General features: G+C 43.5%; 1 protein-coding gene across 1 annotated transcript in view; it reads right to left on the bottom strand.

Annotated features, from left to right (window-relative positions):
• Positions 1–13,794, bottom strand: part of LOC144603358 (V-type proton ATPase subunit S1-like) — a 37,373-nt gene that overhangs the window by 7,048 nt on the left and 16,531 nt on the right. The window contains exons 5-6 of the mRNA XM_078416507.1: positions 12,256–12,296; positions 5,842–5,927 (exon numbers count right to left, since the gene is read on the bottom strand). Coding sequence (XP_078272633.1) covers positions 5,842–5,927; positions 12,256–12,296 — 127 coding nt within the window. The remainder of the gene's footprint in view (positions 1–5,841; positions 5,928–12,255; positions 12,297–13,794) is intronic.

The raw sequence follows: 13,794 nt of genomic DNA on the forward strand, positions 1-13,794 counted from the left end.
TAACGTATTCAGTGTCAATGCTTCACTATTACTGAATAGGGTGGATGTGGAGAGGATGTTTCCACCAGTGGGAGAGTCTAGGACCAGAGGCCATCACCTCAGAATAAAATAATGTTCCTTCAGAAAGGAGATGGGGTGGGAGCTGCTTTACTTCCTCGTCGTCCACCCTGGGTAGTTCGACAGAACTGGCAAACTTTGCAGCAAAGCGTCAACTATGGTACTCTAAAGCACCATTTGCCGCTTTTGATTGCCACAGAAGGCTGTGGAGGCTAAGTCAATGGATGTTTTGATAGATTCTTGATTAGTACGTGTGTCAGGGGTTATGGGGAGAAGGCAGGAGAATGTGGTCGAGAGAGAAAGGTAGATGAGCCGTGATGGAATTACGGAGTAGACTACATGGGCCGAATGGCCTAATTCTGCTCCTGTAACTTATGAACTTATGAACAACCAGACTAAGTAACTGAGGTCAGTATCTATTGTGCATTGGATGCTGCCCTAGTGGTGGAAGTGATACAATTTTCCCTGTGGCAAAGTTGGAGATGGCAGTGTTGGATCAGTTTAGGCACTTACAACTGCAGCTAATACAGCACCTGTCCATGCTTACGAGAATTCAAGGGAAACAGTTCATTGCTGCAGTCCTGGTATTGGGAAGCCATCCCCATCATCTGTGCCAACCCCTAACAATCCTTCTTCAGACAATCTATCAGCTTGGCCATGGATTTGTGTGGCAATATTTGTTAAGAGACGTCCACTTTCAAATAGCCTTTTGTACGGTTCAACACAGAACACTCAAAAGGATGAGTCAGAAGCCTTGCCTTTGTCTCGATTACAAGTTCAACATAAAGTCAGGCATGGGAACTGCAAATGGCCCCTCACACCAATGGAAAGAGGAACTGGAGCTTCCCAGAGAAAACAAAAGCAGAGAATGTACAAACTCCCGACAGACAGCACCCGCTGTCAGGATTGAATCCGGGTCTCTGGCGCTGTAAGGCAGCAACTCTACCGCTGTGCCACCATGCCACCTGACTTCCATGATAGTATTTGAAAACCTGGTAAAATAATTCTAAACCTTTGCAGCTGATGAGTAAAACAAATATAGCTCATTCTTACTCATTCTTACAATCCAACACCAAAGGAATTTGCAGATATAATAGAATATCTGTTCCAGGTGAAAGATTAGGGAATTCTCACTGTAAACATTAGTTAATTATCTCAGCTCCATTGAGTTCCAAAAATCGGCTGTGTAAAAGGAGTACAATTGTTGCTCCATGAATCTTTCCCATTAACTCGGGCGAGTTTTACGTTACCAATTTGAAGAGATTATTCATGTGCTTTATTTTACAGATATTAAGATATGATTGAAAGTATACACTCAATGAAAAGGCAGCTTATCTTGTTAGCAACAGAGAATTAAGTACAACATTTGTGTGATTTTTTTTTTCATAGTTTTATTTAACAGATTCATTGCTATCACAGTGATTAAAGTACAATGTGATCAAAATCAAACATTGTCCTTCCTACTGTTTCTACTTATAATATTGAAGTTAGCCCGGCGGTTAAAATTAAATCAATTTTTGCTCATTTGTCCCTCAAAGGACATTTGGATAAATATGTGGATAGCACATTTTAGAAGCATGTAAGCCAAATGCAGGCAAATGGGAATAACAAGTGCACAAATTGGCAAGTTACAGGAGTAGAATTAGGCCATTCGGCCCATCGAGTCAACTTCGCCATTCAATCGCGGCTGATCTCTGCCTCCTAATCCCATTTTCCTGCCTTCTCCCCATAACCATTGACACCCGTTCTAATCAAGAAATTGTTTATTGCTGCCTTGAAAATATCCACTGACTTGGCCTCCACAGCCCTCTGTGGTAATGAGTTCCACAGATTAACTGCCCTCTGACTAAAGAAGTTCCTCCTCACCTCCTTTCCAAAAGAGCGCCCTTTAATTCTGAGGCTATGACCTCTGGTCCTCAACTCTCCCACCAGTGGAAGCATCCTTTCCACATCCACTCTATCTATGCCTTTCATTATTCTGTACATTTCAATGAGGTCCCCCCTCAACTTTTTAAACTCCAGTGAGTAGAGGCCCAATGCTGTCAAGCGCCCAGCATGCCAACTTGGTCAGCATGGGCACGTTTACATGCTGTGTCGCTCTATGACTCAAAAGCACACTGAATTTCATAATTAATATACTGCATATGCTTACAAAGAGACATTACTTGATGTTAAACCTGCCGTGATCACACATTACAGCCACATTTCTTTCAAATATCTACTTTTTGGCCTAATTCTACTTCTCTCACTTATGCTCTTATGATTTTGGTTACCCCATTACAGAAAGCATAATACAGAGCATTGTGTTGAACTAAGTGGAAACCATAGGAATGTGGAGAGAAATAAGGCATCAAAATTATTCCCATTGCAGCAAGATGAAAGGTACAATGGATATTTCTTACAGTTTTCCTTCAGAGGAAAAGATGAAATAAAAATATTTGGTACGGTATGGAACTTTATGGTATGGTATGGTACTTTATGGTGTGGTGTGGTATTTTATGGTATAATAAGGTACTTTATGGTATGGTGTGGTACTTTATGGTATGGTATAGTGCTTTATGGTATGGTATAGTGCTTTATGGTAATGGTATGGTGCTTTATGGCGCAGCGGCGGGCTGGCGGCGCCGACCTGCTGCTGCTGCCGCTGCTGCCGCTGCTGCCGCTGCTGCTACTGCTGCTGCCTCACACAGGTGTTCTTCTCATCATACATTACTCGCCCGCAGGTGGGCGCCCCACGCCGAGGGGAGGAGCCTGATCCCCTTCAATCCACAAAATGACAAAATGACACTCCCGCACTCCCTCGCCTTCTTTTTTTACACCGCCCCTTTTTTTTGCGCTCATTAAACATCATCGCCATCTTTTTACCAGAGGGAGGGAGGGACCCGCCGGCAGCTGCGGCGCCCATGGCAACGGCGCTGTAGGCCGCACCGGCGCCCATGGCAACGGCGCTGTAGGCTGCACCGGCGCCCATGGCAACGGCGCTGTAGGCCGCACCGGCACCCATGGCAACGGCGCTGTAGCCGCACCGGCGCCCATGGCAACGGCGCTGTAGGCCGCACCGGCGCCCATGGCAACGGCGCTGTAGGCCGCAGCGGCACCCATGGCAACGGCGCTGTAGGCCGCAGGCTCCGGGTTAACACTGACTCACCCGAGGAGTTTTCCCTCTCATCTCCCTTTCCCTCCCCTCCCCTCCCCGTGGAAGCTGGTGTACATGTTGTACACGGCCATGCATCCATAGGCCGCTCAACTGGTCGGCATTATCTTTAAAAATCTTTAAATCTCTCTCTCTCTCTCTCTCTCTCTCTCTCTCTCTCTCTCTCTCTCTCTCTCTCTCTGAGACCTTGCTGTGGGTGGGGGGTGGGGAGTTGAGACCTTGCTGTGGGTGGGTGGGGAAAGTGGGACATTCACGTTTAAGTGCATGGCGTGAGCATGGATGTCTTTCCCCTCTCCTCTCCATGGGCAAACGCCATATTCCAGCTCAAGGTAAGGGTGACGTTTGTTTTACCTTGAGTACAACACAAAAGTGCTGGGGCAACTCAGTGGGAAGTTGGGAAGGAATTCCCTCCAAAGATGCTGCCTAAACCACATAGTTCGTCCAGCACTTTTAAGCTCAACTCAAAATTTCCAACATCTGCACAACATCTGTGTTTGTCTCTCTCTTTGTTTTTCTTTTAACCTTGGCTGTACTTAGGCAGGAGAGTGCGGCGGATGTAAGATAAATTGCATCTTGTTCTCATTGGAGGCCCGGACACTTGTATGTGCAGAACAATTAAAATATAATAATTTGGCATCTCCTGCCTACTCTACAATTCAATGATAGATCAGCCATGATATTATCTCTTTACCACTCACCCTCACTAACCCTATATCGTTTCATTTGCTCCAAGTTAAATTTTGCAAGTGCTGAATTCTGTTCACGAACTTTAAATGTAGTGGCCAGTTGGAGTGACAAGAGACTGTGGGTGATGTCATTTAGAGAGGGAAAAAACAGACTATTGTAGGAATTCAGCATCCGTGGCACCTCATCAGGACTTTTTTTTGTGCTACAAGTGTTCGTGGCAGAAATTATGTATTTGCATTCTTGGGCACCTGTTCATCTATACAGTTGTAACATTGGGCAGTTTTTCAAAATTATTTCTGTTGGGATTGAGCAATGTTCTGTGATTTGGTTTGTTTAAAAAAGTACTGATGCAAACTGATGAAAATGCTCCCTTGAGACACCACCTGATAATTGCCACACTTTGGGAGGGTTTGGTGGTATTAGATTAAACCTTTATAACAATACTAAAAGTATAAACAATAATAAGTGTAATCTTATAAGAGTGGTTATGCTTTAAAAAACCTTTTCAGTTATTCAAAGTTCAATAGTTAGCAAAAAATATAATTTAAATATATTTTTAAAAATCAAAATTAAACGCAAACCAAATTTTAACTTTTAGTATAAATGTCTGTTCAAATGTTTCTAGTTTTATGTATTTCCTTTTTTTCATTCTACCCCTCCCTTGTTATCATCTATCCTTGTGCTTTAACTCTTTTCTATATTTCTTAAATTCATTACTTTTAACAAAAATCTTAATTTCACTGACTAAACAACTGACAAAACCGTTGTTCTCAAGGCAGACAACTGCACATTTCCACTGTCATAAAGAGAAATAAGTGCTTACTGACATCATCCACAGACAGATAAAATGCTATCAAAAGATACGTCCAATATTCTTTGCTCTTCCATGACAGAGCAGATAGCTTCTCTTTGTTAGTTCTTCAATCAGTTTTAATGCTGAATATAGATAATATTTAAAGTTTCAGGAATACAGGCCTAGCCGACACAACTACCCACTATAGTCCCAGATTCAGGGACCGTTTCATCCCAGCTGTTATCAGGCAATTGAACCATCCTATAACCAACTAGAAACGGTCCTGAGGTATCATCTACCTCGTTGGAGACCCTTGGACTATCTTTCATCGGACTTTACTGGACTTTATCTTGCACTAAACGTTATTCCCTTTATTCTGTATCTGTACGCTGTAGACAGCTTGATTGTAATCATAGACAATAGACAATAGGCAATAGACAATAGGTGCAGGAGTAGGCCATTCGGCCCTTCAAGCCAGCACCGCCATTCAATGTGATCATGGCTGATCATTCTCAATTCAGTACCCCGTCCCTGCCTTCTCCCCATACCTTCTGACTCCGCTATCCTTAAGAGCTCTATCTAGCTCTCTCTTGAATGCATTCAGAGAATTGGCCTCCACTGCCTTCTGAGGCAGAGAATTCCACAGATTCACAACTCTCTGACTGAAAATGTTTTTTGCTCATCTCCGTTCTAAATGACCTACCCCTTATTCTTAAACTGTGGCCCCTGGTTCTGGATCATGTACAGTCTCTACGTTGACTGGACGGCATGCAACGAAAAAGCTTTTCACTGTACCTCAGTGCATGTGACTTCCCTTATTCTAAAACACAGGAACACAAATCGTTTTATTATTGCCAGTAATAACTTGCAACTGCTTAGTCCTCTGTTCCACCCTGTGATCCAAAGCTTAAAAGGGTTACCAAAAAACATTAAGTTTGCAACGAAAACAAAAAAACAAGAGACATTGTTTTAAAGAGGCACTGATAACATCTGCCATTGCTAAATAATTCAATGGAACATGAAGAAGAAACCTTTTTTATCCGATAAAGACCACAGTAGCCACAGATAGCCAAATGTACAGACAGAAAACCTGGACGCATTTCCTGCCATAAGTGGAACTCAGAAACCTATTTTCCGTGTCACTACTCACCACAGAAGGTCTTAAAGCTGTGTAAATAGCAGAAAATTGCACTCCTTTCCGTATCAAAGTATTAGTTGTCTCCCCGATTACCTTATCTAGAAATGGGAATCAAATGATATACGAGGTTCAACACTTACACAATTTAAAACAAAAATGGGTCAGTTGACCCCAACACAATCAAACTGTATTTGCTTTGGTGAAATGAGGGAAATAAATCTTGGCTGTTACTGAATACATATACTATTTATTAAGTAGTCTATTGGGGCATTATTTTCGTAGATGTCTTTAGAATAATGGATTTGACCACAGACCAAAATGAGCTTCAAATTTGAGAAATAACTCCGTAAAACTCTCTATGCTGCATTTGAATTTTTATATTTGAATCTTTATAAATTTTGTATGGTCTTGTTATGTACTGATTGAGAATGATCAGCCATGATCACATTGAATGGCGGTGCTGGCTCGAAGGGCCGAATGGCCTCCTCCTGCACCTATTGTCTATTGTCTATTGTTTGGATGGCGATGCTTTGTTTCAAGGGCTTTGAATCTATCGAGAATTTCTCTCTGTTAGTTAAGTGCTCTTATACCATTTGTAAACACAACACACTTGCAACAGCCTTGCAGATCATGGGCATCATTGTTTAGTTTACTTTAGTTTAGAGATACAGCGCGGAAACAGGCCCTCCGGCCCACTGAGTCCGCACCGACCAGCGATCCCCGCACATTAACACTGTCCTGCACACATTAGGGACAATTTTACATTTGTACCAAGCCAATTAACCTACAAACCTGTATGTCTTTGGTTTATGTACGAGGAAACCGAAGATCTCAGAGAAAACCCATATGGTCACTGGGAGAACGTACAAACTCTGTACAGACAGCACCCATAGTCAGGATCGAACCCGGGTCCCTAGCACTGTAAGCGCTGTAAGGCAGCAACTGTACTACTGCACTACCATGCCGCCATGGCGAGGAATATTACAGTTTCTAGGTTCTTAATTATCAGCTTATTAAGAGAATTAATCTTCTATATCCACATCATTAGTCTTGACTTGAAGGTTACCACTTTAGTAAAACATGTGCAGGTGAGTTGTACAATAATAGGCAGGGGTGATAAGAATGTGGGGAGAAAAAAAAATAGGATTCATGCAAAAGATAGACACACAATGCTGGAGTAACTCAGCCGGTCAGGCAGCATCTCTGAAGAACATAGGCAAATTACGTCTCGGGTTGGGACCTTATTCAGTCTGATTACAGTTGGGAGAGTGAGGCAAATTGCTAGGTTTCATGCACGATCAGTGTAAATGGGTGGGTGATGGTTGGCCTGGACTGTGTGGGCCTAAGGGTTTGTTTCCGTGCTGCATCCGGGAGCCTGCGGACTTAACATTGTGGCGCTCGCGGTCCCTTGGTTAGGGATCGACTTCGGGAGCTCCAACTGCAGGAGCTTCGACCGCCCCGATCGCGGGAGCTTCGATCACCTCGATCGCAGAAGCTTCGATCGCCCCGATTGCGGATGGTTCGACTGTCCCGACCGCGGGAGAAAAGGAGGGAAGGAGATAATGCGTCATTGCCTTCACCACAGTGCGCTGTGGTGGATGTTTATGTTAATTTTATGTCGTTGTGTGTCTTATTGCTTTTTTGGTATGGCTGGATGGCAAATCATATTCTTTGTATGTATTTACGTACTTGGTTAAGACATTAATTACAATTACAATCTCTCTGACTTTATAAATATTAATTGAACTGGAATGCGTACAAAAACCCAACTCAGATTTAACTTGTCGGCTACCAGTTAGGACCAGTTCCAGCAAGTGCTTAAATAATTCTCACAGTGTCCAAATAAGAGCAAAACACATTTCTAAGGCATCAAGTAGAACAATAATGGTGGTTTACTAGTTATTTATAAAAGCGGATAATATAATCTTTGGCCACCTATTTAACTTCAGAGTGTAAGATGTTGCTCAGGATTTCCATTGTGAAGAAATAATTATCTACAGTTAGTATTTAACCTTAGAATAATTTGCACTGAGTTAAACTGGGAGGCACGGTGGCGCAGCGGTAGAGTTGCTGCCTTACAGCAAATGCAAAGCCGGAGACTCAAGTTCGATCCAAACTACGGGCGCCGTCTGTACGGAGTTTTTCTCCAAGATCTTCGGTTTCCTCCCACACTCCAAAGACGTACAGGTATGTAGGTTAATTGACTGGGTAAATGTAAAAATTGGCCCTAGTGTGTGTAGGATAGTGTTAATGTGCGGGGATCGCTGGGCAGCGCAGACTCGGTGGGCCGAAGGGCCTGTTTCCGCGCTGTATATCTAAATCTAAATTTAAACACATTTCAGCGTTGATTTCTTTCCATTTGAAAGAACATTGGTGCTCCTGAGAAACTCGGTAAAGTTTAACGGCCAGACCATAGTAAAACTGGGGTGGCACAGTGGTGCAGCGGTAGAGTTGCTGCCTTAAAGCGCCCGGGTTTGATCCTGGCTACAGCTGCAGCCTGTACAGAGTTTGTACATTCGCCCTGTGACCGCATGGGCTTTCTTCAGGTTCCTCCCACACTCCAAAGACGTACACGTTTGTAGGTTAATTGGCTTCGGTAAAATTGTAAATTGTCCCTAGTGCAGGATAGTGCTAGTGGGCGGGGTGATTGCAGGTCGACGCGGACTCGGTGAGCCAAAGGGCCTGTTGGCGTGCTGTACCTCAAAAGCAAAGTCTAAACTGTGACAAAGGTAATGAAAGATGCAGTGTGACAAGGCACTGAAAATATCCAGCTTCATTTCCATTCCAAATCTTCTGGTTCATTTTTATTTTAGTTTATCGTTTCTTTGATGTTGGTCTTAACATCTAATCACTGGCTTTCTAAATCATCAACATGCACATCAGAGCACTCCCAAGACAGCTGTTGAACAGGGTAATTTTTAAAATATCACTTAGCTTGTTTTTTAATGGGCATTTTAATGGGATGAAGGCAGTTAAATGTGAGGTGTTATTGGGAATACGAACACACTGTTTAAGAACACAATAAAGTATTTCAAGCCTGCTTTTTTTCATAATCTACCCCACATCTTTTCAATTTCATATCCTGAAGGAAGGTAATGCATCAATAATATTAGATTTAGATTTAGAGATACAGCGCGGAAACAGGCCCTTCGGCCCACCGAGTCCGCGCCGCCCAGCGATCTCCGCACATTAACACTATCCTACACCCACTAGGGACATTTTTTTACATTTACCCAGTCAATTAACCTACATACCTGTACGTCTTTGGAGTGTGGGAGGAAACCGAAGATCTCGGAGAAAACCCACGCAGGTCACGGAGAGAACGTACAAACTCCGTACAGACGGCGCCCGTAGTCAGGATCGAACCTGAGTCTCCGGCGCTGCATTCGCTGTAAGGCAGCAATTCTACCGCTGCGCCACCGTGCCACACAAAATCAGGTGCATCAATAATATTGTCACGATCTGCAATATTCATCTGTTCCAAATCTCCATTAATAACACTGATCTCCTGCCTTCCATGGACAATTCCAGTGTGTACACTGGAATTTAGAAGGATGAGGGGGGATCTTATTGAAACATATAAGATAATTAGGGGATTGGACACATTAGAGGCAGGAAACATGTTCCCAATGTTGGGGGAGTCCAGAACAAGTCAAGTCAAGTCAAGTCAAGTCAATTTTATTTGTATAGCACATTTAAAAACAACCCACGTTGACCAAAGTGCTGTACATCTGATTAGGTTCCAATGGAAAAAAAATGAAACATACAGTAGCACGCAAACAGTTCACAGCACCTCCTCAATGAGCCTCAAACGCTAGGGAGTAGAAATAGGTTTTCTAGGGGCCACAGTTTAAGAATAAGGGGTAGGCCATTTAGAACGGAGATGAGGAAGAACTTTTTCAGTCAGAGAGTGGTGAAGGTGTGGAATTCTCTGCCTCAGAAGGCAGTGGAGGCCAGTTCGTTGGATGCTTTCAAGAGAGAGCTGGATAGAGCTCTTAAGGATAGCGGAGTGAGGGGGTATGGGGAGAAGGCAGGAACGGGGTACTGATTGAGAGTGATCAGCCATGATTGCATTGAATGGCGGTGCTGGCTCGAAGGGCTGAATGGCCTACTCCTGCACTTATTGTCTATTGTCTATTGTCTATAAGACCACTGTCTAGAAATTAAAGGGCACCTCCAAAGGAACAGCAGATGCTGGTTTACACCGAAGATAGACACAAAATGCTGGAGCTTCTCAGCAGGTCAGGCAGCATCTCTGGAGAAAAGGAATAGGTGACATTTTGGGCTGGAACACTTCTTCAGACAATCTTCAATCTGAAGAAGGGTTCCAACTCGAAATGTCACATACTCCTTTTCTCCAGAGATGCCATTTGACCCACTGAGTTACTCCAGCATTTTGTGTCCATCTTCTGCCAGAGGAGATAGTTGAGGTTTATTGTTATAACAGCGTTTAAAATTCACTTGGTGAATTTTACAATGGTGAGGATGGGTTTATTGGCCAAACGTGGGCAAATGGGACAAACTTAGATGGGCCTTTTTGGCTAGCATGGACGAGTTGGGCCAAAGGGCCTGTTTCTGTGTGGTATGGCTCTAAGTGGTTGGCGCCCAAGGGCAAATAGGTGCTTTGTTCAAGGACCTCCTGGTACAAGGTTCAGCCATAATCCACTGCAGATTGTAAAATCAGGTGCATCTCAGTCAATGTCTGGGGAAGGGGGACATCGTGGCGGAGAGAGATTCAGAATGTAGGTAAGATGAGACACAAGCTCTGGGCCTTGCGGGGGGAGATGGGGAAGTCACGGATGACAAGTGTGGATCCAATGGCAGATTGGGGGAGATCAGGTGTTGGGTTGGGAAGGGATGCCGACACTTGTTGGGATCAGTGTGGGAAAGAAAATCCAAAAAGGCAAAGCTGCAGATGGTGAAATTCTGAAATAATAACAGAGAATCCTGTTCACTCACTCGTCAGGTCAGGCAGGATCCATGGTCAGAGAAGCAGAGTAAACATTCCAGGTCAAAGATTCTTTGTCATTCTTCGTCCTGAATAGTGTCAGTGTACGTTTTGAGAGGCAGATTATTGAGGTCATATGGTCCAAAAGGAATAGGAGTAGAATTAGGCCATTCGGCCCATCAGGTCTACTCTGCCATTCAAGCATGGCTGATCTATCTCTCCCTCCTAACCCCATTCCCCTGTCTTCTCCCCATAACATCTGACACCTGTACTAATCAAGAATCTATCTATCTATGCCTTAACAATATCTACTGACTTGGCCTCCACAGCCTTCTGAGGCAAAGAATTCCACAGATTCACCACCCTCTGACTAAATTCCTCCTCATCTCCTTCCTAAAAGAATGTCCTTTAATTCTGAGGCTATGACCTCTAGTCTTAGACTCTCCCACTAGTGGTAACTCTATCCACGCCTTTCACTATCCTGTATGTTTCAATGAGGTCCCCCATCATTCTTCTCAACTCCAGCGAGTACAGGTCCAGTGCCAACAAATGTTCATTCTAGGTTAACCTACTCATTCCTAGGATCATTCTTGCAAACCTCCTCTGGACCCTCTCCAGAGCCAGCACATCCTTCCTCAGATAGGGTAGGTGTTCAGAAAGCAAATAGGTGGAAGGATGAATAGCATATCACTAGATGGATCAGGTGAGAATGGTCAAGTAGCTTAGGCTCAGGACAAGGGTGAGAGATTAGGGAGATCAAATGATAGAAACATCAGTACTAGGTAAGTATTTCACTCTAAGGCCTCCCATCTCCATCACTGTAAGGCACTATCCCAACATTTAAGCAGGGACTATCCCAACATCTAAGAAACAGTTAGACAGGTACATGGGTGGGACAGGTTTGGATGGATATGGGCCAAACACAGACAGGTGTGACTAGTGCAGATGGGACATGTTGGCCGGAGCGGGCATTTTGGGCCGAGGGGCCTGTTTCCACACTGTGTGATTCTATGACTCTATCCAAGTTGGTTTTCAAGCATTGGATTCAATGCCCATTTAGAAAAAGTAACGTCAAAATAGATCTCACGAGCACAATGAATGCTTTTGCGGTTTAATCTGTTCATGGCCACAAATATATGATATAAATAATCACAAATATCATTCAGGTGCATGTATACACCAAGTGTGTCAGGCATTAGCACAATAAAAGCATGGTGGCACATGGAAGAAAATTACTAACTTTATAATATTCACATTATGTCCCCAATTTACCTTTGGAAATGACTCTTATTTAAGCATGAGGTACACAAAAACATGGCAGCGCGTAATTCAATACCTAAACCAAAGCATTTAATCCAGCAAATGTACAATGTTTATAATGTTCCATAGAATACTGATCTATCAAACCTACTGGATGGGCAACTACAGTAAGTTTAGTCTAAGCCAAAAAAAAGTGACACCATCAAAATCAGTCTTACCGTTGTTGCTCAGACTCTGTGCCATTTTGACGTTATTCATGCTGTTCATAAAGATAGAGACAAATGCCTTTTTTTAATCTTGAGTGTGCTGCCATGGCAATCTTAAACAAAACTAATATATATTATTCACTAAATTACACTTTACTTTTTTGCATATTTAAACCAATATCTAATTCTTTGCCCTACCACGAAAACTGTAAATAACAAGATCATTCCCTTTTTTTATTAGTCACCTCGGGTGATGATGAAGAATTGATTCGACCATGCTGCAAGCCAAACTTTCAAATAATTTATGTGTAGGAAGGAACTGCAGATGCTGGTTTAAACCGAAGATGGACACAAAATGCCGGAGTAACTCAGCGGGACAGGCAGCATCTCTGGAGAGAAGGAATGGGTGACGTTTCGGGTCGAGACCCTTCTTCAGACTGAGAGTGGGAGGAAAGGGGAACGAGAGATATAGACGTTGGCAGTCATAGAGTGATACAGTGTGGAAACGGGACCTTCAGCCTAACTTGCCCCCACCGGCTAAAATATCCCAGCGACACTAGTCCCACCTGCCTGCGTTTGGTCAATATCCCTCCAAACCTGTCCTATCCGTGTACCTGTCTAACTGTTTCTTAAACGTTGGGATAGTCCCAGCCATAACTACCCCCACTGGCAGCTCTTTCCATACACCCACCACCCTTTGTGTGAAAAAGTTACCCCTCAGATTCCTATTAAATCTTTTCCCCTTCAACTTAAACCTATGTCCTCTAGTCCTTTATTCGCCTACTCTGGGCAAGAGACTCTGTGCATCTACCCAATCTATTCCTCTCATGATTTTATACCATTCTATAAGATCACCTCTCATTCTCCTGCGCTCCAAGGAATAGAGTCCCAGCCTACTCAACCTCTCCCTACAGCTCAGACCCTCCAGTCCTGGCAACATTCTTGTAAATCTTCTCTGCACCCTTTCCAGCTTGACAACATATTTCCAATAACATGGTGCGCAGAACACGTTATGACTGTTTATGAATCCAATTTTCTCCTACATCAATGGAGTATTAAACATATACGTTTCTACTAACAGAAGTAGTTAGATTTTGCACCAATAGACACCTATCAATTGCATAGGTGTATTTCTATGAACTCATGAGATTCAATAGACAATAGGTGCAGGAGTAGGCCAATCGGCCCTTCGACCCAGCACCACCATTCAATGTGATCATGGCTGATCATTCTCAATCAGTACCCCGTTCCTGCCTTCTCCCCATACCCTCTGGCTCCGCTATCCTTAAGAGCTCTTTCTAGCTCTCCCTTGAATGCATTCAGAGAATTGGCCTCCACTGCCTTCTGAGGCAGAGAATTCCACAGATTTACAACTCTCTGACTGAAAAAGTTTTTCCTCATCTCCGTTCTAAATGGCCTACCCCTTATTCTTAAGCTGTGGCCCCTGGTTCTGGACTCCCCCAACATTGGGAACATGTTTTCTGCCTCTAACGTGTCCAACCCCTTAATAATCCTATATGTTTCGATAAGATCCCTAGATGAATAAGATTT

The sequence above is a fragment of the Rhinoraja longicauda genome, chromosome 20, assembly GCF_053455715.1.
Source record: "Rhinoraja longicauda isolate Sanriku21f chromosome 20, sRhiLon1.1, whole genome shotgun sequence".
Taxonomy (NCBI): Eukaryota; Metazoa; Chordata; class Chondrichthyes; order Rajiformes; family Arhynchobatidae; genus Rhinoraja; species Rhinoraja longicauda.